The 27,989-nt window shown below is 37.5% G+C and overlaps 1 protein-coding gene across 6 annotated transcripts in view; it reads left to right on the top strand.

The window, feature by feature from the left end:
• LOC127420916 (disabled homolog 2-interacting protein-like) overlaps positions 1-27,989 on the top strand; it is a 189,964-nt gene that overhangs the window by 136,747 nt on the left and 25,228 nt on the right. For all 6 annotated transcript variants that reach the window (XM_051663547.1, XM_051663536.1, XM_051663529.1 and 3 more), the window contains one exon: positions 19,431-19,575. In XM_051663547.1, the coding sequence (XP_051519507.1) occupies positions 19,431-19,575 (145 nt within the window). The remainder of the gene's footprint in view (positions 1-19,430; positions 19,576-27,989) is intronic.

Below are 27,989 nucleotides of genomic sequence, written 5' to 3'. Positions count from 1 at the left end.
TGTGTTGTCAGTGCAAATCTGAAGTTAATCGTTACATTTATAAGGCATTATGCTTTAGAAGAGATCGTTTTTGTTGCCGTATTTTCAGGAAAATATGTCCATGAATTGCTTGTGGAATTTATGTTAGAATTACTCAATGCAAGGATGTTTTCAGGATTTGGGGGGCCAAAGTAATTATTTTCTTTTTTTTTTCATTATTATTATTATTTACAACTAATCAAATGGCATTTATGCTTTCTGTGGTCAATTAACAACATGAATTTTATGGTGGCTTTATGATGTTTCTTTGAGAAATAACATTTTATAGAGAAGCAAGTGGCAATTTATTTAGTTAATTCTAATATGTAACAAGGTTCAATGTAAAGAAGGAGACGGGAACCGGATGAACCATCAAAATAATGTTTAACGAAACAAAAAGACACAAACATAAACACACACATGGCAGCTGCGTATGGCTCTCTCTCTCTTGAACTCTTGCATCTCGCCGCACTTATCCCTCTCCTCGGATGATTAGCCTGATTGGGAGCAGGGCATGCGTAGTCACAGCCTGGCCCCGCCCTCCTCGTCACATAATAGTTTCATTCATTCACTTAAGGAGCAACACAGAATTAAGTGCAACACAGAATTCAATATTTACTGTAATGGCAGCATATTTTCACTCGCTAGCATTGAGCTGAAGCAGTAGCCGACATTGTTGCGCTTGTGCTGGCACTTTACCTCTTTCACTACTGGATAAGGGGATCTGCTATTACTAAACCAACTGCTCTTCACATAGGGTCATCGTAATCGGGTAGTTGCATCACTCATATCTTACAGTATTTGCTCCTTATCCACTGTCCTCCTGGATCCTGTGGGGGCGTTTGGTGCTGTTAGTCTAATGCTGTTAATTATTGCTCCTCAATAACTGTGCTTCTTATAGAAGCCCTGAAGGCTATTGACCGTAAAAAAATTTAACAACAATGGACGCCCAAGCTGTCCAAGGTCATTTGTTATGAGGACAGCTGTAAAATACAGCTTAATTGTGCTTAGAGCATGTCTTTGCATGTATTGTCCTTTGTGATATGAATCAATGTATTATTATGTTAAGATGTATAGCATTAAACCAACTTAGTCAACTGATCAAATGCACTTCAATACAGAAGGCTCTAGAATAACACAAGTGGCAGTCATATAAATTAGGCCAGAGGTTCTCAAGTAGTGTGTTTCGAGTGGCGACACAAAAGGAAGTGAGGCTCTTTGTTCAGGGGTAAAAAGAAGTTCTAAACAGCCGAGCAGTGGTATACTGTTTGTGGACATTCAGAGACTTGCCACACCGCTGTGGGAGGCATTTAGAAATATATTTAAATATGAGGATGCTCAGTAAAACCTTAACTAATGTGACATTAAAATGTGTTATCAATTACGTTATTCCTCATTCTATGAGTAGGATTCACATGAGATCAGTAAAATAAGTTATTTTAAGCACTCGATGATGATTTACAGTAATGAAAATGAATAAAAAATGTTTAATTTGTCTTGTTTACATTCTATACGCTATACGGGGCCATAATATGCACCTGATTGTAATTTTTTGGATGACACTGATACTATTGCAAAGATGAGTGTATAAAAGTGTTAATGTGCAGAATAAAGACAAAAGAATGATGATAGGCATATCTTACTTTGGGCAGATGTGTGAATGGCTTTCGCTGCAGATGGCTCATGAGTCAATGGGCACTTCAGAGTATTTGAGTAGATTTGATTCTTTTTGTAGACTAATAAAACAGAAAAAAAAAAATTGCATGACATGGTCTTGGAAAATGTCTCTAAGCGAACGATTGTACAGATGTAGGACCTTTTTCACCAGTTCGCTAATAACTATACATGCTGGTGTGTTCATGTTGAATAATTTTGACTGACTGAACAACATAAACTAAATTAACTGTCGGTCTTAAGGTAGGTGGAGCTCCAGGTCACACCTACTGATGACGTGGACCAATGGGAGTAAGGTGTTTAGCAGCCGGTAAGAAGTTTTGCTAAAAGTTTGCCCAGGCGAGCTGTTACGAACCACTGAAACAAATGCAAAAACATCTTCTTTTTGGCCAGATTTTGTTCTAAATGACGTCACACCCCTTTGTTCTTCGGTTTCGTATGAAGTATAATTGGGCCTTTAGGCAGATACCAATTTGGACATCTCCTAAAACCAAGAACAAAATTCAAGAGACATTTAGAAATCAATAATAAACAAAATATTTACATTTACATTTAGTCATATAGCAGATGCTTTTATCCAAAGTGACTTACAAATGAGGAACATAGCAAGCAATTTGTCATACAATGTTCAACAACATTTACAGTGTTGAACTGCCAAGCTGTCAAGGTGGGTGGAGTAGTATAGGCGCTATCGCAGAAAAAAGAGACAGAGAAGGAATTTTGTGTGTGTGTGTGTGTGTACAGTAAGTGCAAGTCAAGTTCAATAGGAAGTGCATTTAGTGTGGATTGGTTAAGTGCTCACGGAACAGATGTGTTTTCAGCTGGTTCTTGAATGTTGAGGTGGTATCAGCAGATCGTGTGAAGGTGTGAAGCTCATTCCACCACAGTGGAACAGAGAAAGTGAACGATCTTGAGATAGACTTTGAGCCACTTTGTGATGGGACCACCAGACGTCGTTAGTTCATAGACTGCAGCGAGCAAGTTGGAACATAGACCTGGAGAAGTAAATTGAAGTAAGAGGGTGCGGTTCCATTGGCTGTCCTGATGGCAAGAGTCAAAGCCTTGAATTTGATGCATGGCAGCTACAAGTAGCCAGTGAAGTGAAATCAAGAGTGGGGTGGCATGAGCCCTTTTTGGCTGATTAAAGACCAGATGCGCTGCTACACTCTGGACCATCTGCAGTGGCTTAATTGTGTTAGCTGGGAGGCCAGCCAACAGAGAATTACAGTAGTCCAGTCTTGAAATGACCAGAGCTTGGACCAGGAGCTGAGCAGCATATTCAGACAGAAAAGGCCTGATTTTCCTGATGTTGTGGAGTGCAAATCTGCAAGACTGGGCGGTTGATGAGATGTGGGCGGTAAAATTAAGCTGGTCATCTATCACCACTCCCAGGTTCCCAGCTGTTGGTTGGTGTTAGTGTAGTTGATCCAAGATGAATAGTGAGGTTGTGGTCACCAGATGGGTTGGCTGGGATCACGAGGAGTTCTGTCTTGGCAAGGTTGTTCTGAAGGTGGCGTTTCTTCATCCAGGCTGAAATGTCCGAGAGGCAGGCAGAGATACGATGTGAGACAGTAGGGCCATCAGGCTGGAACAACAGGTAGAGCTGCTTGTCATCTGCGGATCAGTGGCAGGAAAAGCCATGTGCCTCGATGATCGGTCCGAGTGATGTTGCGTATATCAAGAAGATGAGGGGTTCAAGCACTGATCCTTGAGGAACACTAGTGGTCATCTGGGGCCTCATGTATAAAACTCTGCTTAGATTTCTTCCTAAAAGTGTGCGTAAGCATAAAAGTCCTTTTGCGTACACACAAAAAAATTCAGATTTATAAAACCGTGCGTACACCAGAACCTGCACATAGTTCCCTTAATAAATTCCAGCTAGCGTAAGATTAGGCGTACATACATCTGATTCATTCCCCACCCCGTCTCCTCCCCAAAATAACCATATATGGAGTGTACAATGCCTGTTTTTACTATGCATATCCTCATCTGCATACAATTACCATATGCATTTCCCCATCCAGACACATGATTACTGCATTTAACAGAATGAGAAACTGTATTATAAGAGATAATATAAACTGTAAATATCACATGTGCCCAAAGGTTAGATGCTGCAACATGGAGAAACATTATTTAATAAGATATGAACTTTTTTTCAGATAATAATATCTCTTGAATATCCCTTGGCAAAATGTTTTTATTGTTGCAGACATAAATCTAACCTAAGCAATTTTGCTTCTCAGAAAACCTTTTAAATCATTTTAAGGGTGTTTTTATTGAGAAGTTCAATATTTAATAATGGAAACAAAACGAAAATTATTTAAATTCTTTTTGCAGTATTGTCTGATATCATTGGATTACTAAGATTTTATATTTGAATGGTATTTTATATTCAAAAAACAGCTGAACTTTTCATAATTTTTTTATTTGACTAGATGCATTTTATTTCAATTCGATGAGGGTTGGGATGAAATGGAGCAGGCAGCACATTTGATGCGCATTTTATGTGCATTGCTGTACCTGTTTGCAGCTGTACAATACTGTTTCTGATGAGACATGTCTCTCCAATTGTCCATTCTACTACTGAATGTGGCTGTATGTGAATGTACTGTCTTATACTGTCTGTTTTACCAAGCCATTTCACGTCAGTCAGAGTCAAATGCGCATCACAGATAATCTTTATTCAAATTCTATTCTTATCTTAGTACATGATTTCTGTAATAGCCTTTGGGAACAGAAAATATCTCAAACAAAGAAATCTTCGCTGTCATTTTTAGTTACTGTATGTTCCTTCTCTATGATGACACAGGAAATTCATCCAAACGCAGCACATCCAAAACCAATATTTCCTTTTTACAGCTTATATTTGAATGTCTTTTCAGTTAGTTACATAACATTAATATAGCCATCTATTGGCTTGATAACGATTACTTCTGATACAAGTGCTTAACTACATACTTTTTTTATTCTAAATGTGGTGAATTAAATGAAAATCAGAGTTTATAATCAGTCTGTTCAGTTCATTAAAATGACTCTCTCAATAGTTTTAGACAGGAAGGGTAGGAGAGAGACTGGTCTGTAGTTGTTGACTACTGTCGGGTTATGTGTTAATTTTTTGAGCAGTGGGGTTACTCGAGCCTGCTTTAAAGTATTGGGAAAGTTTCCAGTTGTGAGAGATGTGCTGATAATGTGTGTATAAGATTGATGGAGAGGCAGCTTTCATGATGTGAATTGGATAGGGTCAAGTGGACAGGTGGTAGGACGGTTATAAAGAAGCATTTTGGAGACCTCAGTCTCAGAGAGAGGGGAGAAAGAGGAGAACAGATGATGGGATGTTGGAAGAGAGTGGTGATAGGTGTAGAGAACTGGCTGCTGATGCTCACTATTTTGTTAGTAAAAAAATGTGGCAAAGTCATCAGCAGTCAGAGTAGTAGTAGGATGTGGTGGAGGAGGATAGACAAGAGATGAGAAAGTTGAAAATAGTTTACGGGAATCTGAAGTGTTATTGATCTTATTCTGGTATTAATCAATTTTAGCACTAGATATGCTGGTGGAAAAAGAGAGAAGTGATTGATACTTGCTCAGGTCAGCAGGATCTTTTGACTCCACAGCCCTCAACTTGGTGCAGTGTTCACGAAGTGTCTCCGACAGTGTCTCGTGTCTCAATTTCAACGTTTGATTAAGGAATTGTATTTATTTATTTATTTTTAATTTTGCACTACAAACAGGGTCCCCACAGTAATGGAAAACCTGGAATTATCAAGGAATTTTAAAATTGTGTTTTCCAGGCCAGGAAAAGAATGGAAATTAACGAAATCTTAAAAATCATGGAAATTTGGTGGATTTAAATTTTTCTACTGAAGTTACAGTCTGCTCTAAAATATTTCATCACCTATAAAATAACTCATTCTGAATCCAAATAATAAACACTTTTCAAAAAACACAAGTGACTAGAAAAGTCATAGAAAAGTAATGGAAATGCACTGATCAAAAAGTGTGTGAACCCTGTATAAACAATTTTTGTACTGTGCTGGGCCATGACTTGATGTCCAATGTAAAATCTGGGACCTGCAGCAAAATCAGTTGATAACACTGGCTAAGGCTATGTGATGTCTTTGTAGTGAAATATTTTCTTGCCATTGGTTCTCCCGAGTGTTGCATGGGAGGAATGAAGACTCAATTTAGCTTTTGGCAGTGCATGAGTCACTCTCCCTTCAGTGTACCTTCTCCGTGTGATTAAATCACTCAATTTAGTCATGTTATGAGCTCTTAAAGCAGATATATAGGATGTTTTTTGGGAGCTCTTAGTTATGCTTCAGATGACTTGTTGTCTGCCTCCAACAGATGCATAATTTGACAAACCAAAATGAAATTGGGCTAAATGAGGTTGAAATGAAGATGAAGCCATCTCATCTGTGTGGATAATAGAGCTTGTCTGTTTGTGTTTCTTTAGAAAGTCTGGACACGGTTAGTTGAACTGCCAAACAAAGCTTCACTGTGATCAGGATTATCCAAAAGAATCTTGACCTCTGGGTGACTCTTTGACTGTGCTGGGTAGATTATTTCAGAATTGCAACCCAGTACTGATTACAAATTACAGGACTAAAATTGCAATCAGTGACGTAATCTATTGGATTATAGTTTTTCTAATTGAATTACCTCTGACCTAACTCGTTCATTTGATGTCACTTGCATTTACACTCACTGAGCACTTTTATTAGGAACACTGTGGTCCTAATACCATGCCTGACGTGGTCTTCTGCTGTTGTAGCCCATCCACCTCAAGGTTCGACGTGTTCTGCATTCTGAGATGGTATTCTGCTCACTACAGTTGTACAAAGTGGTTATCTGAGTTACCGTAGCTTTTCTGTCAGCTCAAACCAGCCTGGGCCACATTTCCCAAAAGCATCATAAGCCCAAGTAGATTGTAGAAACTGTTGGAGCCAATGTTATCTACGATCAGCTTAACCTTGAGATGCTTTTGGGAAACGCAGCCCTGGTCATTCTCCGTTGACCTCTCTCATCAAGAAGGCGTTTCCGTCCGCAGAGTTACCACTCACTGGATGTTTTTTGCTTTTGGCACCATTCTGAGTGAACTCTCGAGACTGTTGTGCATAAAAATCCCAGGAGATCAGCAGTTACAGAAATACTCAAACCAGATAATCGCACAAATAAGTAGGTGTACAGGTGTTTCTAATAAAGTGCTCAGTGAGTGTAAGTAGCATAGTCTATACTATCTTGATCTAATGTTGCTTAAATGCATTTAAGAAAACTTACTTAATGAATCAAAAATGACAATATGACAGTTGTTAATTGATTTTGTTTTACTCTCTATTTTTTGTCAAGATGGCAAACTAACGTATCTCAGTGGTAGGCTGATTTAGAATGTAAATTTTAAAAAAGAGATTTAAGGGGATCAATAAATTTTAATAAATAAACATTTTATTGCCGTTGCCTGATTAATATGTAATTGTCATGTTATCCATCAAAAAGTAACTGTAATCGGATTATGAGTATTATAAAATGTAATGTAATATAATTACAAGTACTTGATTTTTGTAATCTGATTATGTAATCAAGATTACATGTAATTCGTTACTACCAACATTGCTCTCTGATAATGTACTCGGTCTGTTAAGGAATTGTTTTAGTGGTCACATAGATAGGACTTTTTATATAACAGCCAGATATAGGCACTGTATTCCCCTGGCTTTGCACTGTGATCTTGAGTCCAGTGTTCTCTTGATGTGAAATAAAGGGAAAAGATATCCCACAGGGAACACTAGCCCAAGAGGACACAATAACACTCATTTATCACCTGCTTGAGTTTTATGCAAGTGTGATTTGTATGGTACATCATTACAGTGCTTGCAAGGCAGATATTCCTTAAACATTCAGTTTAGTGTTTGTTCTAAACTTCTGCAACTTCTGCAATTAATTCAGCCATAACTGCTTAACTTAATATTTGCGTACTGAATTCCTATTGGTATTTTTTCTTACATCTATTTGCATACTGAATTGCAATTGGTTTTCCCTTTTTTGCATCTATTAAACCATCGTTTGCTGTTGATACACTTATATTAAGTACCATAACAACATCAAAGCAGCTCTGATGCAGTCAGCACATTTTACATAAGTAGTTGTAAAGGAGCTAGAACGGGTTTTTGCATAGTTGAGCTACAGTTTTTTTACAGTCTCTCAAAGTATACATGACACAAGGCTTAATAGAATATTTGAATGAAGATAAGATGAGGAAGTGTTAAATACACGTTGTTTGTCACTTCTGTCTTTCGAAGCATGCACACAATACCGAGGCCAATTGTGGTCTGATTAACGAGTATACATGATGGGCGAAGCCGAGATACAATCACAAATTCACATGCACTTTAAAAGTTCGATTTCAGTCAGACTAAAACAATAACTTGTCTATTTTTATTTATTTATTTATTTTTTATGTCACGTAAACGCTTTAGTCCAACCGAAATCTCTATTTGCGAAGTTGGATTTACATAACATTATTGTTTTAGTTTTACTGAAATCTAACTTTTAAAGTGCACATACTGAGTGTTTACACAGAATCAACGGCTAAAACCTTATCTTACCTAAAATCTTAACACTGTTCTTTTGTTGCCTTTTAAGCACTGGTATTTCCTTCTGGAAATGCAAATCTTGTTGGCTTTTTCTCCGCCTCTAAAATTGGTTTGCTGAAGATGAAATACACAGTGCAATGAGAAGATTTCTCTGTAAAAACAAAACATACATTTCATGTTGAATGCATTGCACATTGCTTTGGATGAAAGCGTCTGCTAAGTGCATAAATGCAAATGTTTGTACTTTGTAGCATCGCAAGTTGATCCGATCGAGGCGAAGCTACAGAAAAGCTTTTTAGAAGCCAAACTGGTATCTTCCATCATTAACTTCCTATTACAGACACGACACGCGAGTCATTATCTACATTTTTTCCTTCAGCTCACGTATCTTTTCTCTCTTCATTTGTCACACTCTCTTTTTTCTCATTTTTCCCCATCTTGCCTCTCTCCCCTGCGCCCCATCACCTCTCTATCTCCTTATCTTGTCTTAGACTCATGCTCTGCCATTCTCTCCCTCTCTATCTCGCTTGGCTGCACTTTAAAGCAGGCTGGCTTTGAAAGGATGTCATTTCTTGTATGAAGCAGCACATTGCCTTGACAGCTATTACAGAAGTCGTGCTTTGCTGTAGATGTGACATCCACTTGAACAGGCTCTCCAAGCACACACGCACACACTTTTACAAGGTATTAATCTGTTTCATGATATGATGTAAACATTATGTCATGTCTGCTCTCCATTGAAACACATGTGATTATGGCTGGCAAGAGATGATCACATGCACTGCAATATATACAGTCTATGAGACCCAGACCTCATAATCTAATATGTTCATATTGACTTTCGCAATGCAAGATAAAACAATACAATACATAGGCCTATTGTTATTATGTAATTTCATCACGCTTATTTGAGATAGCTACAATGATTGTGCACTTTAAAGTCAAACCACAGATTTAAAGGGGTAGTTCACCCAAAAACATGACAATTCTGTAATCATTTCCTTTAAGCAAACATAGAAATGCCATGAAATGTCATGAACCGCACTCAGAGCGCCTTCTGAAAAACATGTGCAGTTTAAATGCCTTGGGAGTGCCACACTCACATGAACGTATAAACAAGGTTGTGGCAGCGGGGGCGTGGTCAAGTGTCCGTCCGGAGAGAGAGAAAGTGGTAAGGGCGTTTGCACCTGAGCTAAATTATGTCCAACACCTGTATTTAATTACAGTGAGCATGGGGAGAGTGGCATAAAAGAGCCACACCGTCAGCAGACCAGAGAGAGAGTCTGGGTCTTGAAGCTCTTTGTGAAGCTAAAGTCTATAATGTGAAGCTAAAGAGTATCATGAAAGTGTGAAGCTGACGTGTTGTGGCATCTCTACAAAAACCCAAGTTATTCCATTAAAGAAACTCTTACCTGAGTGGAAGAAACCTGGTTTCCCGTGTACTCCCTGTGAAAATCTTTAGGTTTAACGTTCATTGTGAACATATAGCACACCAGTTTTATATTACTATGATATATTATTCAGGTTGGCTGGGTTCCTATATCTATATATATATATATATATATATATATATATATATATATATATATATATATATATATATAAAACAAGTGTCTCTGAAATACTCGATTCTGCCTGGTGAATGGCAGATATTAGACTGGTCATCCGGGTATGCGCAGTAGTAATCTTTCCTACTTCTCAGATCATTGTGCAATCTGTACAAATAAGCTATAAAATAATTTTCAACTCAAATCAATGTTTCATGTCCATTTATTTATTTATTTGGCAAGTAGTCTTGTATTAGCTGTATAATGAAGAGTCAGATGGTCATTTTCACAAAATAAACCTTGATGCAAACCAAGGTTATTATCGTAAACTGAAACTAAATGTAAAAAAAAAACTGAAATAAAAATAAAATTCAACATAATTAGAAAACTTAAACTAAACTAAAATAAATTTTCATGGCACTGAAAAAACAAATAAAAATAATCTTAAAAAATATTTAGTTTTCGTTTTTGTTGTGATAGGTTTTTAAACCTTTAAACTCACAATCACCTTAACATGAAGATGCCACTAGTCTGCGATAGCACTAGCAGATGGCCTGTTTTCCCTCATTACGTTAGCAAAGACAGAGCGGGAGAGATTCACTACAGTACATCATGGAGAGACTCAGAGCCGTTAGAAAACTAGGGTGACCAGAACTCGGTCCCGAAAAATGTCCTGGTTTCAGCTGTTAGGCTCACTGATTTTTTTTTTTTCTGTGAAATTAAATATCATCAACGTTCTTCTTGGTATCATGCCTGGTATCGATTGCAGGGAAGGGAAGATATTGTATTGCATTGCACTATGATTTGACGATACTTTCATTCTATAAATGTGCAGCAGTCCACTCATCTTGTTACCATGACAACGACTCACGCGCTTGGCGCTCTCTGCTGCTCTCTGTCATCATCCAACGCAAGTTAGAAATGCTCAAATGAAAATGCATGTTCAACAATCTGAAAGAAGCCGATCTATTTCTTTGCACAACACATAAAAATGGAATTGAAATGTTTTGCTGTCACTGTAAATGTTCACTTTCCCATGGCCACAGTCATAAATAAGAGATTGCAGGTCATATTCATATAGCTGTATTTAAAAAAAAAAAAAAAAAAAAAATATATATATATATATATATATATATATATATAGTACAAGCACTTAAGTTCCAGTGTTACAAATTTTGTGTAAAAATGTGTAGCTGACAAGAAATTTCAAGCACTGCTAAGTCATATCATTATTACACATGAAATATGACATCTTATGGATAGAAAAGTCTGTATGGAATTTGTACATTTTACAAATATCTAAAATGTGGTTAAAATCGTATAAAACAATATATAATAATAAAAAAATAAAAAAATAAAAAACATTTTGCATACTAAAATATGTTATATTGAATTTAGCTACATATTTTAATACAATGAATATATATATATGCATGTGTCACGAACCCCCCAGGTGTCCCAGTTTGAGACTTTCAAAATATGGGACATAAATTATGACACATTTGAACCTTTATTGGAATGACTGTTTGTTGTGTTGCCAATGCATTATGTTAAAACAAGAAGAACTGAAACAATATAATATCCAGTAATTTATTCTGACTTTCTCTCTCTCTCTCTTTCTCTCTTTCTCTCTTTCTCTCTCTCTCTCTCTCTCTCTCTCCCACACACACACACACACACAGTCTTTTCACTCATTCTGCTTACACCATCAATCAGTGATTTGTTTTACATTTCATTTGGAATTGGTATAGAGTTCAGTTTTCAGAGCTGCAACAAGACTTACTTTCTCATGTCAAATGCACTAAAGAGGACTTTGTGGTTAAATTTCAATAAAAAAAGAAGCATTCTTACATCTGAATTATGTTTTCTTCTACTGTAATATCAGTAATAAAATTCAGTTGGTCTTATTAAAATGAAGATTTTGAATATTAAAAGTATTATTTACAAACGGTACATAGACTAAATAGAAGTCTATTTCTAAAACTAAATAGAAATAAAAACTAAATTAAAAATATAAAACTATTATAACGTTGATGCAATGTGGAGGTGGAATTCAGTTGATTTCTTTCTTCTCAAATAATTAAATAATTTTAATGCAAATCAATATTTAATGTTCATTTATTTATTTAGTAGCCATGTCATGAGCAGAATAATGTACACTCTGCTTCACGTCAGCGACCTGATCACCCTGTCTGGGTTTATTTTGTGATAACAGGCTGACTACATTATCCCTTACACACACACACACACACACACACACACACACACACACACACACACACACATATACAGTTGTGCTCAAAAGTTTCACACCCTTGGAGAATTGGTAATATATGTACCATTTTTAAAGAAAACATGAGTTAGCAGGCAAAACACATTTCTTTTATTTCTTATGGGATTCATATTCAACTGTAGGTTATAACAGAATGGCACAATCATAAAACAAAACATGGCAACAAAGAAAAAAATGAGTCTGAATACCCTTAGTTCTTAATACTGTGTATTGCCCCCTTTAGCATCAATGACAGCGTGCAGTCTTTTGTAATAGTTGTCTATGAGGCCCCAAATTCTTGCAGGTGGTATAGCTGCCCATTCGTCTTGGCAGAATGTCTCCAGGTCATGCAAAGTCTTTGGTCATCTTGCATGAACCGCACGTTTGAGATCTCCCCAGAGTGGCTCGATGATATTAAGGTCAGGAGACTGTGATGGCCACTCCAGAACCTTCAACTTTTTCTGCTGTAACCATTGGAGGGTCAACTTTGCCTTGTGCTTAGGGTCATTGCCATGCTGGAAAGTCCAAGAGCGTCCCATGCGCAGCTTTCGTGCAGAAGAATGCAAATTGTCTGCCAGTATTTTCTGATAAAATGCTGCATTCATCTTGCCATCAATTTTCACAAGATTCCCGTGCCTTTAGAGCTCACACACCCCCAAAACATCAGTGAGCCACCACCATGCTTCACAGTGGGGATGGTATTCTTTTCACTATAGGCCTTGTTGACCGCTCTCCAAACACAGCGCTTATGGATGTGACCATAAAGCTCTATTTTGGTCTCGTCACTCCAAATTACAGTGTGCCAGAAGCTGTGAGGGGTGTCAAGGTGTTGTCGGCATATTGTAACGGGGCTTTTTGTGGCATTGGCGCAGTAAAGGCTTCTTTCTGGCAACTCGACCATGCAGCTCATTTTAGTTCAAGTATCGTCGTATTGTGCTCCTCGAAACAACCACACCATCTTTTTCCAGAGCAGCCAGTATTTCTCCTGAGGTTACCTGTGGGTTTTTCTTTGTATCCCGAACAATTCTGCTGGCAGTTGTGGCTGAAATCTTTCTTGGTCTGCCTGACCTTGGCTTGGTATCAAGAGATCCCCGAATTTTCCACTTCTTAATAAGTGATTGAACAGTACTGACTGGGATTTTCAAGGCTTTGGATATCTTTTTATATCCTTTTCCATCTTTATAAATTTCCATTACCTTGTTACGCAGGTCTTTTGACAGTTCTTTTCTGCTCCCCATGGCTCAGTATCTAGCCTCCTCAGTGCATCCACGTGAGAGCTAACAAACTCATTGACTATTTACACACAGACACTAATTGCAATTTAAAAAGCCACAGGTGTGGGAAATGAACCTTTAACTGCCATTTAAACCTGTGTGTGTCAGTAACAAGGCCAAACATTCAAGGGTATATAAACTTTTGATCAGGGCCATTTGGGTGATTTCTGTTATCATTATGATTTAAAAAGGAGCCAAACAACTATGTGATAATACATGTCTTCACCTGATCACTATCCTTAAATAAAAGACAGTTTTTTTGCATGATCAGTCATATTTTCAAAATCAATGCCAAAATTTCACAATTTCTGCCAGGGTATGCAAACGTTTGAGCAAAACGGTTTACATATATATATATATATATATATATATATATATATATATATATATATATATATAAACAGTTGTGCTAATAATATCCAGTATTATGGTATTAAAATTTTATTTTGTGTGTAATATATATATATATATATATATATATATATATATATATATATATATATATATATATATTATATACATTTGTGGTACACAAAAGGAGATGTCAGGCAGAGTGTGAATCACCATTCACTTTCATTGTATAAAAACACAACACAAGAATGCATTCATTTTTGGTTGAACTATCCCTTTAATGGAAATCATACGTTTTACTACAAGTTCAAAGTGAATAAATTACTTTTTAAGGTGTATGTGTTTAAGACTTACACTACAAGTGACAATCAAAACAGATAATTAAATTGTTATTTGAGATATTATTTATATGACAGTTAATCATCAGCCAAAATGTCGTGATTTTGACAGCCCCATACAAAACAACTGTAATATTGCAATTAATATGTGATTGAGTTTTTTTTTTTTTTTTTTTTTTTTTGGTTATTGAGTTTTGGTTACTCTTTTGCATTATAATATAGAGTAATGGGATGTGGTAAAACCCCACACCAGCTCTTTAAGTATCTAGATGAGGCGTGTTGATGAAATGCACTCTGTTAATCAAGCTTAAGTAAATGTTGAGGACATATATTGTTGTTTGATCCTTGAAGCGATGTCTGTTTGACCCACTTTAGTCATACAGCACAACAATCAGCCTTATCTCATAAAGCATGCTGGATAAAACTGCCCTGCAGCACAGCATTTCATTAGCCAAGAGTTCCTACATTTCACCGAGGGCAAAGAGTGCACACATAAACACACACAGCTGCGTTTAACACAGTTGTACATGCATATTTGCACACGTGCAACAGAAAAAAACTCAAGGTTATAGAGTGTGGGTAGATTGAGAGCCGAAGAAGTGTCAATTCAGTGCTTCTATGATACTTGACTAGTTCAGAAGAGTTTAAGACCACCACACACATACAGTACAGCATACTCTCTCTCTCTCTCTCTCTCTCTCATTCTCTCTGTCTCTCTCTTGACCCTCCTGTCAACTGAATAGCACCTGACCTTTTCTGACCTCTATTTATTATTTTATTTTTTTAGATAGAGAGGGAATGAGATAACAACTACTGTATCAGCTTACAGCTTGGCTTTAGATCAAAAGAAAAATGACACCCACACCCACACAAATTATGATAAAATGGAATGAAGTTTATTCATCTTTGACATTTACTGATAGTTCCTTTTTGCTTTTCAGTAGATCATGTTGAATTATTGTTTGCCTGATGTAGTATAGTGCTAATTTTGAGTGAACAAGAGATAGAGATATGGTGTTCAGAATGAAAGTTCGGAAGGGCATGTTCATTTCGTTCTGTCATTCACAATGCACGTGTGTATTAACAGCTGCTCGCCTCGCTCATGTGACTCATCTTCTGACATTTCTCCCCTGACACCTGTAATCCCTCCTGTAATTTGATTAATTTCGGTTATGTATGAAATGTTAAATAATCTTTATCAATTAAGTTGTTCAAAGGGGCTATTTAGAGCTCGAGTTGAGTCTCGTGCTCAAGCTCTCTATGACGGACAGCAAGCCAAATATCTTAATCTTATCTCGCTCAGTGATTATATGAACTTGTGAAATATAGTTACGGTGAGGCTTGGCATACACATGGTTCCCATGGAACTGTCAGGGAATTTTAAAATTGTGATTTCCAGGCTTGGAAAAGTGATGGAAAATAATATTATCTTAACAAGTCATGGACATTAAATGGACATCTGTAGTTAATTAATTTTTTTATAGCTATGTAATCTTGAATGACTGGAAAAACCATGGAAAGGTGTGGGAACGCTATAGATCAGCCCTACATTTGCAGTAATATCTGTCTTCTCTCTTGCTGCCCTGTACTTCCCTCCTTTTGTCCCCTTTCTCTCTATATAATGTCTCTCACTCCCCCAGAATATGAGTTATTATCATCCTGTGTCTGTGAATTAATGAGGCTTTGTGTGTGTCTGTATGTGAAATCTGCTTAGTGACATTTTGTTTTATACTTAGGATCCTTTGGTAGTCTTGATCCAAACAAACACACTCAGACATACTGTATACTGCCCTGTAGATGTCACGCACAAAAAATGGGCTTTAAATGGCCCTTGCTATATTCTGGGCTCATACATCACACGCACTCAGCAGAGCACACAAACTGCTGTCTCGGTGAGATGGCTTCTTCTTTATGAGTTTTTGCTTCCAGGGAATGCAGAGAGGCCTAAGGGATTTTATCTTTACTTTTTAATCCCTCCATCCTCTCATTATCATTTATCCTTCATGCTGCTTGCCTTTTTGTTTTCTTCCATTGCCCTGTGCAAGGCTGTGCTTTCCTGTACACAACCTATTTTTACTCACCTGCTTTATTTAAATTTTTCTGCTGTCCTGTCCATTTTCGACGTGTATTTATGTCTCACTGCACTTAATATCTTTCTCTCTCCCTCTCTCTCTCTCTCTTTCTCTCTCTCGTATCTATCGCTTCCTGTGTCTCTCTCTCTCGTCTCGTTCTGATCAAGGGCTCAGGGATAGTCTGGCTGATTAACTGTGACAGTAATGGAGAATTTTCGTGGCCTTTTCTTAATAGTCCCCAGAACTCTGTGCGTGTGCATGAGGGGAGTATCTTAAGGCTTATGAGATTTCCTTCTGTGCGACTGGTTTCATATATTTGTAGTCCTGAGTCTTTGTCTTTGTGCTGATCTGAAATTAGTTTATACCATTTATAACCTGACAATTTACCAGTCCGGTCATTCTTATCCACAATCCTAGTGATTCTAAGAATTAAAGGGATAGTTCACCCCAAAATGAAAATTCTGTCATCATTTACTCCCCCTCATGTTGTTCTATATGACTTCCTTTCTTCCATGTGGAACACTATATGAGATGTTAGGCATAATGTTAATCTCAGTCACTATTCACTTTCATTGTATTGAAAAAGATGTATTGAAATTGAATGGTGACTGAGACTGCCTAACATCCCCTTCTGTGTTCCAAGAAAGAAAGTTATACATGTTTGGACCAACATGAGTTAGTGAGTTATTAATAACAGAATTTGAATTTTTGGGTGAACTTTCCCTTTAAAATATGAAACTTTTTTTTGTAGCTTAAAAACAAGGGTGGCCATGGTGAATCAATTAAAAAATGTAAACTAATTAATCGCACAGTTTTCTCTGATTAATCGTGATTAATCATGGTACACTATTCAACTGGTTAACTAATATTAAAATATAATCACAAATATATTAACTTTGTACTTTTTCTCAAAGAACTTGCAAGAAATTGGTTAGTCATAATTTTAATGGTGCACTCAGTAACTTTTGTCTTTGTGTCATTTTGGGCTTACACTGACACCTAGCGGCTTGTATGCAGCATAATTTTAAATCAATAGATTTGATTTTCAGTTTCCATTGTAGAAATGTAGTATTCACAGTCAGCCATGATTACTTTAATCAGTAAGTGAAAGTGTCAAATAATAGGATGGTTACTGAGATTAAGCGAGAAGTATTTGGCTGGTCATGTGATTCTCAAATGGAGCCATGTAGAATAAAACAGCTTTTATAAGGTTAATGATATGACTGGAGTCTTCATTTAAATGTGAGTGCTCATGATTTCCTATATATATTGCAAAATTACAATTTATGTCTTTAGAAGTTAAACTTTTTTAGACGAAAAAATTATTGAGAGCATCTTAAATTATATAAATATGTACATGTTAAAATTTTAATTTTTTTGGTGAATAGAGTTAATTAGACACAATTCTCTGCTGTTTTCCAGTGGACTTTATTAATAATAGGATCGAATGAGCAGATTCAATTTATATCAACCTTTATTGGCAAGATAACTTAAGTGTATATTTCCAATGCATTATAAGACACTATACACACAGATATAAAGCAAAATTAATGCTGAAATTTAATTAGCTTAATTAGCTGGTTCAGATGACAGTGAGAGAGCGTTTTGGTGCAATGCGAAGAGATACGGCAGATTGCATGTATCTCCCCCACACCTGGCTCACCGCTTGCGGGTGAAGTCTCCATTCTCCTACAGTAAATCCACTCCCGTGTTTATTAAGCCGGGACATGCGTTGCACGTAATGAAAAAGTGTGGACTTTTCCACACAATACATTTATGTGCTAGGATGTGCAGTCGACTCAAGCGTGTACCTCCTGGAAGTTTCTATATGCCAATTTAAGCCACAGAAAGTGGGAAAAAACATTGGTGAAGGTTCAGGAAGTAAAAAAAAAAAAAAAAAAAAAAAAAAAACCGATACTGCATTAATTGTTTTATTTTTTTTACACGTTAAACAGTCAACTATTAATCGCAGAAATTAACGCATTAAATTTTCAAGCCCTACTCTAAATTAACAAAATCTTAAGATGCTATGGAAATTACTGTAGGAAATATTCATAGAAAGTGTACTGTTTTCTAGTTATGCTTTGCTCTGAAATATTTAAATGGCCAGAACTTGCTCTTTTTGAGTGAAATTTCTATAAAATGATATTAAATTATTGATTTGAATCAAAATGATTCCAAAATCCTTGTCCAGTAATCATGAACAACTGGAGAAGTCATGTAAATTGCTTGGTCGAAAAGTGTGGGAACCTTGCTTACATGTATGTGTATAGTCATGGGTTGGAATCCAAAGCATGATGAGAAAAGTCGCTTGTTTACAGTTACCCTGGTGACCATTCGCTGCATCTGAGCTCATGAGGGAGGTTTGAGCTCTGAGGTCACAGTATATTCACACCACCCACTCTTTCTTTCTTCCTGTATTTCAAACAAATGCTTTTGTTTTGACTCAGTTAATGTACTTTTGTATCTAGAGTAAACACTTTTTTGGTTTCCTTTAATCTAAAATATTCTCTCTCTCTCCAGTGATTCCTTTAAGAAATGATCAGTGGTTAAATGCTAAATATTCACATTCAACAAGAACAGATGTTTCCTGTCTAGATGTCTTATACCAGATCCAAGCCCATGGGAGTCAGTTTTTCATATAATTTCAGTTTTTTATTGATGAAAAAAATTAGGGAGCTTTTTATGAAAATAACTGCAAAAATTACGAAGTGAAGTTAGGTTTGAGAAAAGATTGACCAACATTTGTTTGCAGATGCTACTTGGTGAGACATTAAGTGTGACTTTAGTGTCCATATACTTTTTGGGGCCACTGTATGTTCTATTTTGAAAACTTTATGATGGTTTTATTTTATTTTTTCCAAAACAATAGGCTCTCGGCCACCAAATATGACTCATCGCTGAAAATATATGGAGTTTGAGACACAGACAAATGCACAAACCTGCAGAATCTTATTTTGGACTCTGTCACGTCTGGAGTGTGTGTGTGAAAGTGGGCATATGTCAAATGTTAGTAGACTACTGATTTTTCTGTCTAACTCTCATTTGCTTGGTTTGATAGACTCCCTGCCAGATCATTTTGAACAGAGCCGCCTTTCACTTGAGCACTACCATCTCTCTCTCCTTTTTATGTCCTAACAGGCATCACCAACACAATAGCTTCAATTACAATGATAGAAAGCTCCATGCAGTCTATTCTACGGTGTTTCTTTTTCAAATAATAGTACATTGTCAGCCTATATTCATACTTCATGTCTTGTTTACTTCAGTTTGATTGTGTGTTTGCTGCAGGATTTCCTGACAGATCTGATGATGTCAGAGGTGGATCGATGTGGGGAGAATGAGCACCTGATCTTCAGAGAGAACACGCTGGGCACTAAAGCCATCGAGGAGTACCTCAAACTGGTCGGACAGAAATACCTGCAGGACGCACTGGGTAAGAGCTTGTGTGTGTGAGATCGTGATGGAGAACGGCAAATCATTTTCTGAAATGGGTATCATTCACTAACCGTCCGTATGCACGTTTTTGTGTTCAAATGTTTTCACACTGAAATTACAGTAGAATTCTTCAATACGTTTTCACTTAAATTTATTCTAAATTTAGGATCGAATTTTGAAGTTGCACAGACCAGATGTACGCAAAAAAATCTGAGGTTGTTGGTGGCCTTAGGAGCACGGAATATGTTAAGCCAATGTGTTGTGTATACACGTGCAGTCTAGCTATTGTATATAAAAAGTATTTATTGTGTATTTGGTTAGTTTTGAAAATGGCACACTTGAGACCCAATGTATCTTTAAGTCTGTTGTGGCTTTCTTGCATGTTACCTAGTGACAAGACCAGCAAATAAATATATTCATGTTCAGTCTGCCAAGCTTGAGCAAGGGATCCAACCTTTTATCTGCAAAAACTTTCTGTCCAGCACAAACACTGGGAAACTACAGTCAAAGTAACATTTCCAAATAAAGTTCTGCACTAAATTCTCTCTTTGCCTTTTAGATAACATTAAACAGCCACATGAAAACATACAGACACACATAAACATAGACCAAACACACACATACACCCTCTTTGGCTGTTGGCTCCCTCTATGTCAGATAAGAATTTTAGAAATGTTTAAATGTCTGGGCTAGTGGTTTATCTGCTAAACAAAAATACAAGTTGAAAATGTAACACTGTGTATAAAAATCAACTTTGGGGAAACTAAAAACTGCACATGTGAATCTGTGAGTGAATACTGTAAAGAGACTTAATGTCTCTTTAGAATTGCATTAAGAATCCATTAGTTGGTGCTGAATAATAAATAGTTGTTTTTCTAAGATAAGTTTGACTTGTGAAGCACTGCTGAATTATTTAACGGCTCACTCCTAAAGATTGACTACTGTACAGTATGTCCATCAGACATCAGGGTGAGAAAAGGACAGCAAATTTTATATATGCACGTGTGATTGTGTACAGTTTTTAAGGCTTTCACATGCCAAACTAGATGAAATGATTAAATGATCAGTGCAAAACAGGACAGACAGCTAGAGCACGCATACATCCAAATACACTATGACACAATACTCAGGGTTACACAGGAAAATCCTTAAGGGATGCATGTAATTACATTCTTGTTATTACATCTATCGAAGAAAATTACTAAAATGTCATTTAAATAAGCACATATTTCACTTGATCATGTTTAACATGCAAGTGTACATCAAAGCATTTTCAGGGACTTTATTTGCAAGTTTTATATAGTATTGCTTTTCGCTCAAAGAATGAGATGCATTGATTATTCATTATATAATCACGATGATTTTGCTAGCTATATTCAATTAAACAACATTGTGAATATTGCAATGATTTTGATGTGCTCTTTATTTGGCCATTAAGTTTGGCAATCCCTCCAGACAAAGATGTTTTAATATCCTGATGTAAACTTCAGTAGCAAAATTGCCTTTTGTGTTGGTAAGTTTCCGAGAATCAGTTCAAACAGTCTTAAATGAATTAATTCAAAACTCTGATTCAACTATAACATTTGTGTCATCACTCAAAAATGTTCACCGAAAACATAATACAGTTATGCTCAAAAGTTTGTATACCCTGGCAGAATTTGTGAAATTTTGGCATTGATTTTGAAAATATGACTGATCATGCAAAAAAAATATTATTTAAGGATAGTGATCATATGAAACCATTTATTATCACATAGTTGTTTGGCTCCTTTTTAAATCATAATGATAACAGAAATCACCCAAATGGCCCTGATCAAAAGTTTACATACCCTTGAATGTTTGGCCTTGTTACTGACACACAAGGTGACACACATACACTATATTGCCAAAAGTATTCACTCATCTGCCTTTAGACGCATATGAACTTAAGTGACATCCCATTCTTAATCCATAGGGTTTAATATGACATTAATATGACCCTTTGCAGCTATAACAGCTTCAACTCTCCTGGGAAGGCTTTCCACAAGGTTTAGGAGTGCGTTTATGGGAATTTTTGACCGTTCTTCCAGAAGCACATTTGTGAGGTCAGACACTGATGTTGGACGAGAAGGCCTGGCTCGCAGTCTTCGCTCTAATTCATCCCAAAGGTGCTCTATCGGGTTGAGGTCAGGACTCTGTGCAGGCCAGTCAAGTTCTTCCACACCAAACTCGCTCATCCATGTCTTTATGGACCTTGCTTTGTGCACTGGTGCGCAGTCATGTTGGAACAGGAAGGGGCCATCCCCAAATTGTTCCCACAAAGTTGGGAGCATGGGATTGTCCAAAATCTCTTGGTATGCTGAAGCATTCAGAGTTCCTTTCACTGGAACTAAGGGGCCAAGCCCAGCTCCTGAAAAACAACCCCACACCATAATCCCCCCTCCACCAAACTTCACAGTTGGCACAATGCAGTCAGACAAGTACCGTTCTCCTGGCAACTGCCAAACCCAGACTCATCCATCAGATTGCCAGATGGAGAAGCGTGATTCGTCACTCCAGAGAACGCGTCTCCACTGCTCTAGAGTCCAGTGGCGGCGTGCTTTACACCACTGCATCCGACGCTTTGCATTGCACTTGGTGATGTATGGCTTGGATGCAGCTGCTCGGCCATGGAAACCCATTCCATGAAGCTCTCTACGCACTGTTCTTGAGCTAATCTGAAGGCCACATGAACTTTGGAGGTCTGTAGCGATTGACTCTGCAGAAAGTTGGCGACCTCTGCGCACTATGTGCCTCAGCATCCGTTGACCCCGCTCTGTCATTTTACGTGGCCTACCACTTCGTGGCTGAGTTGCTGTCATTCCCAATCGCTTCCACTTTGTTATAATACCACTGACAGTTGACTGTGGAATATTTAGTAGCAAGGAATCTTCACAACTGGACTTGTTGCACAGGTGGCATCCTATCACAGTACCATGCTGGAATTCACTGAGCTCCTGAGAGTGGCCCATTCTTTCACAAATGTTTGTAGAATCAGTCTGCATGCCTAGGTGCTTCATTTTATACACCTGTGGCCATGGAAGTGATTGGAACACCTGAATTCAATTATTTGGATGGGTGAGCGAATACTTTTGGCAATATAGTGTAGGTTTAAATGGCAATTAAAGGTGCATTTCCCACACCTGTGGCTTTTTAAATTGCAATTAGTGTCTGTGTATAAATAGTCAATGAGTTTGTTAGCTCTCACACGGATGTGCAATTCAAGGAGCGCAATACGACGATACTTGAACAAAAATGAGCTGCATGGTCGAGTTGCCAGAAAGAAGCCAATGCCACAAAAAAGCCAGGTTACAATAAGCCCGACAACACCTTGACATGCCTCACAGCTTCTGGCACACTGTCATTTGGAGTGATGAGACCAAAATAGAGCTTTATGGTCACAAACATAAGCACAATGTTTGGAGAGGGGTCAACAAGTATTGTGCTCCTTGAAACAACCACACCGTCTTTTTCCAGAGCAGCCTGTATTTCTCCTGAGGTTACCTGTGGGTTTTTCTTTGTATCCCGAACAATTCTTCTGGCAGTTTACCTGACCTTGGCTTGGTATTAAGAGATCCCCGAATTTTCCACTTCTTAATCAGTGGTGGTGGTGTAGTGGACTAAAGCACTGAACTGGTAAGCGGAAGGTTGTTGGTTCAATCCCCACAGCCACCACCATTGTGGTAATCAGGGCACTGTAAGTTGCTTTGGATAAAAGCGTCTGCCAAATGCATACATGTAATAAATGATTGAACAGTACTGACTGGGATTTTCAAGGCTTTGGATATCTTTTTATATCCTTTTCCATCTATATAAAGTTCCATTACCTTGTTACGCAGGTCTTTTGACAGTTCTTTTCTGCTCCCCATGGCTCAGTATCTAGCCTCCTCAGTGCATCCACGTGAGAGCTAACAGACTCATTGACTATTTATACACAGACACTAATTGCAATTTAAAAAGCCACAGGTGTGGGAAATGAACCTTTAATTGCCATTTAAACCTGTGTGTGTCACCTTGTGTGTCTGTAACAAGGCCAAACATTCAAGGGTATGTAAACTTTTGATCAGGGCCATTTGGGTGATTTCTGTTATCATTATGATTTAAAAAGGAGCCAAACAACTATGTGATAATAAATGGCTTCATATGATCACTATCCTTAAATAAAAGTTTTTTGCATGATCAGTATTATTTTCAAAATCAATGCCAAAATTTCACAATTTCTGCCAGGGTATGCAAACTTTTGAGCACAACTGTACATTCACAAATACATATACACCGATCATTCACAACATTAAAACCACCTACCTAATATTGTGTATGTCCCCCTCGTGCCACCAAAACAGAGCCAACCTGCATCTCAGTATAGCATTCTGAGATGCTATTCTTCTCACCACAATTGTACAGAGTGGTTATCTGAGTTACCGTAGACTTTGTCAGTTTGAACCAGTCTGGCCATTCTCTGTTGACCTCTCTCATCAACAAGGCATTTCCGTCCACAGAACTGCCGCTCACTGGATGTCTTTTGTTTTTGGCACCATTCTGAGTAAATTCTTGAGACTGTTGTGTGTGAAAATCCAAGGAGATCAGCAGTTACAGAAATACTCAAACCAGCCCGTCTGGCACCAACAATCATCCATGTGATTATCTAATAAGCCAATCATGTGGCAGCAGTGCAGGGCATAAAATCATGTATATACGAGTCTGGAGCTTCAGTTAATGTTCACATCAACCAGTCAGAATGGGGAAAATATATGATCTCAGTGATTTGGACCATGGCATGATTGTTGGTGCCAGATGGGCTGGTTTGAGTATTTTTGTAACTGCTGATCTCCTGGGATTTTCTGGAGTTGCTAAAATGCGCACGGTATGATTTCAGATCGGATGGGCGCAATCTCGAATCCGTTTGCAGTCTCTGTTAAAGGTGCAGTATGTAAGATTCAGAAACCCTTGTTATTAATGACACCTGTGGCCGATAAGTGAACTGCAGCCTGTTGCTCATGATCGCGCACACACTGTATAGGGATGTGAGCGAGCATGACTCCGTAGGGAAGCGAGACTGAACGTGATTCACCGGCATCATGATCACAGATGAGGTAGCAAAATTAAAATTACACAGTTATGACTGTTTTACTACAAACTTTAAGACTGTATATTATACTTGACTCTCCAGGGGTGGAACAGGGCTAAAACAAAGTGTGGATGTAGGTCTGACTATGCAAGACTGTAGTTTGAAGTAATCACTTTTCTTTGCATGATACATTGACTGCATTTATACGACAGCCTATGTCGGCGTTAGCTAGCTAGCCAGCTTTATCAATAGCTGTTAGCTAAATTTGGTGGATGATGACAGTAGTTGTTTATAAAATAGACTGTACATTATAAATATGTTGACACAATTCAGTACTGATGTGATTCCATCACAACTGTCATTTTGATATATCAATGTCCTATTGTTTTATAATAATAGATTGTATTTAATTTCTGTATAACCAAGTTATGTTACACTAATGAATGGAGCTTTTTGCATTATCTTGAACATTGTCTAGCCTTCATTTCATGTGTTATTGTAGTTTACCTTGCTGAATAATTACAGATGAACATTATGTCAGTTACTGTGAATCAGCATACCTGACTTTTAGCATAAAGAGAAGATCATTGAAATTATTTGAAAGTTACGAAGCATGGTAGCTTGCAATTTGTCAGCGTTAGCAGGCAAGATCAAGTTAGCTAAAATGACACAGATCAATCCTTATGGCACTATGTTTCACATGCTTTGCAGTTATGTAAGCTTACCTGTCCAATAAGAAGAATGCCAATTCAGGGTCAGTTTTGATCCCCAAAACCGAACGAAGGTCCCTCCAAGAATCAGATGTCCTGCCGATGTTCACTCTAGTTTTCGCTTGACCACAATCACGTTCCCGCTTGGCCAGTTTTTTTGTTTTTTTTTTGGCTTACTCTGAGTTTGTGTAGGAGTTGGTGTTGTGCTGGGAACCGGACGTTTGCTGGATTCCATCTCTAAGATAACGTTACCTAGTGTCGCAGTTTGATGTCGCTGTTGAATAGCGGAAGAAACGTTACTGTCTGAGGCAAGGCTCTCGGGACCGCACATAAACGTCACATCCTTTGGATTTTCCTGGCAAAAGTGACCCGCTCCCTTCACATGAAAATCAGTCTACAGGCTTTAATAGGCATCCAGGAAGGGCTCATTTGTTAACTTGCATTACAAGCCGTTCACACATTGGCACAAAAAAGGTGAATATTACATGAAATATTTTACATATTGCACCTTTAATTGTGCATGTCTGGAGCTTATCAAGTGTAACATTAATTAAGATACGATATCATATACACCTTCCACTTCTTGAAATGTCTATGTTAATGTATCACACGATTCACACGTGATTCCCATGTTTTTATTTATAACCTAAACCTGAGCACGGTTAAATTCCTGACCTGAAGTGATGATTTCACGTCGGAGCCCATCTATCCATTTTTAAAGTTGACCACATTTATGTCCACATCAGGGATTATGGAAATTATCTGGTTAAATTGTTTATTCCGAAAAAAATTAATAAATAAATAAATTAAAGTGCTCCATAAAGGTTTAAATGTTCCATAAAGTATTCATCTATTAGGAATATTCCTCCTTACGTAAAACGAAGAAACTGAAACATGCTTTTTTCTTCTTCTTCTTCTTTAAACTTTGCTACCTCTGATACGGCGCTATATTAATTTAACATTATTATTATTATTAATGGTGTCCTATCGTAAAATTGCCTGATAGATTTATGGGACTGTCACCTGTTTGTAGGCTATATTGATTTTATTTTAATTTATTTTAATGTTTGTATTTGTATTGATTATTCTCAGCAAAATGTGTGCTTGACATTTCACATTTTGCTTGACACCTCTTGCCTCCAGAATAATGTTGTTATACATGCAGAGAAATGAAAATTCTGTTTCATGCTGATATTAATATCTGAAATACCAGGAGAAACCAAAGTTAACAACATATTCCACAGTTAATGTAGCCTACAATTTCAGCTTCATCTGGTAAGAAAAAAAGAATAAAATAACATTTTTGTCAATGATAATTGTATAATAATAATAATAATAATTATTATTATTATTATTATTATTATTATTATTATTATTATTTGGCTATTATTATGAAAAGGCATATACAAGGCATATTTTATTAACAGAAACTATAAATGTAAGAGTAACACTTAAAAATGGGAATTTTTGGGGCCTGGGTAGCCCAGTGGTAAAAGATGTTGGCTAACACCCCTAGAGTTCGCTAGTTCGAATCCCAGGGCGTGCTGAGTGACTCCAGCCAGGTCTCCTAAGCAACCAAATTGGCCTGGTTTCTAGGAAGGGTACAGTCACATGGGGTAACCTCCTCACGGTCACTATAATGTGGTTTGTTCTCAATGGGGCGCGTGGTGAGTTGAGCGTGGATGCCGAGGTGGATGGCATGAAGCCTCCACGCGCGCTATGTCTCCGTGGCAACGCGCTCAACAAGCTACATGATAAGATGCGCGGGTTGGCGTTCTCAGACGTGGAGGCATCTGGGATTCGTCCTCCGGCACCCGGATTGAGGCGAATCACTATGCAACCATGAGGACTTAAAAGCGCATTGGGAATTGGACATTCCAAATTGGGTGAAAAAAGGAAAAAAATAAATAAATAAATTTGTAGATGCACTTCCGGTTTAAGCCCTGCCCACACCCGGTTCTATATGAAAACAGAGCTACAACATTCTGCAGTGATCCCCCATCACTGCATTTTAGCATTTAATAAGGAGTGTAAATATTATCTGCCACTATTTGCACCGGAGTGTAAATAGCATCTAACATGATTTGCACTTAGTGCAAAGAATATGCTTTTTGTTGCTATATACACAGTGCAAATAGCATCTATTGCTATTTACACTTAGTGCAAATAGTCTCTGCCTATTTTTAATTATACAATGTAATATAAAAATATAATTTAAATATATATTGCCCAGCCCCAGTTTCCGCAGATATTGATTTTGGTCAAACCAGGAAACCTTGTTAGACCTTCAGTAGTCTGGTTTTGTCAACCACTGTAGTGACACTGGAGAAATCCAGCACTCTCTTTTGCTGCTGCAGCCCTCCATCCTGGTTATTTGAGTTATTATTGGAGTATTCATGGCTTTGAATTAGTCTAGCATTCACTTCTACCTTCTCAAGTTTATAAATTGTTCCAGCTGAACAAACTGCCACTCGCATTATTTTGTTATTATTATTTGTTATTTACACACAGCTCTGTGTAGTCAATAGATTGTAGTGCATGATAATCCTGGATGATCAGCTGTATCTGAGATGCTACCATGTCCTACCATGTCCAGCATCAACAAATCTGCAAATA

Source organism: Myxocyprinus asiaticus, chromosome 3, assembly GCF_019703515.2.
Source record: "Myxocyprinus asiaticus isolate MX2 ecotype Aquarium Trade chromosome 3, UBuf_Myxa_2, whole genome shotgun sequence".
Lineage (NCBI taxonomy): Eukaryota > Metazoa > Chordata > Actinopteri > Cypriniformes > Catostomidae > Myxocyprinus > Myxocyprinus asiaticus.
The sequence above is the reverse complement of the archived record's forward strand: the minus strand, read 5'-3'. Positions and strand labels throughout refer to the sequence as shown.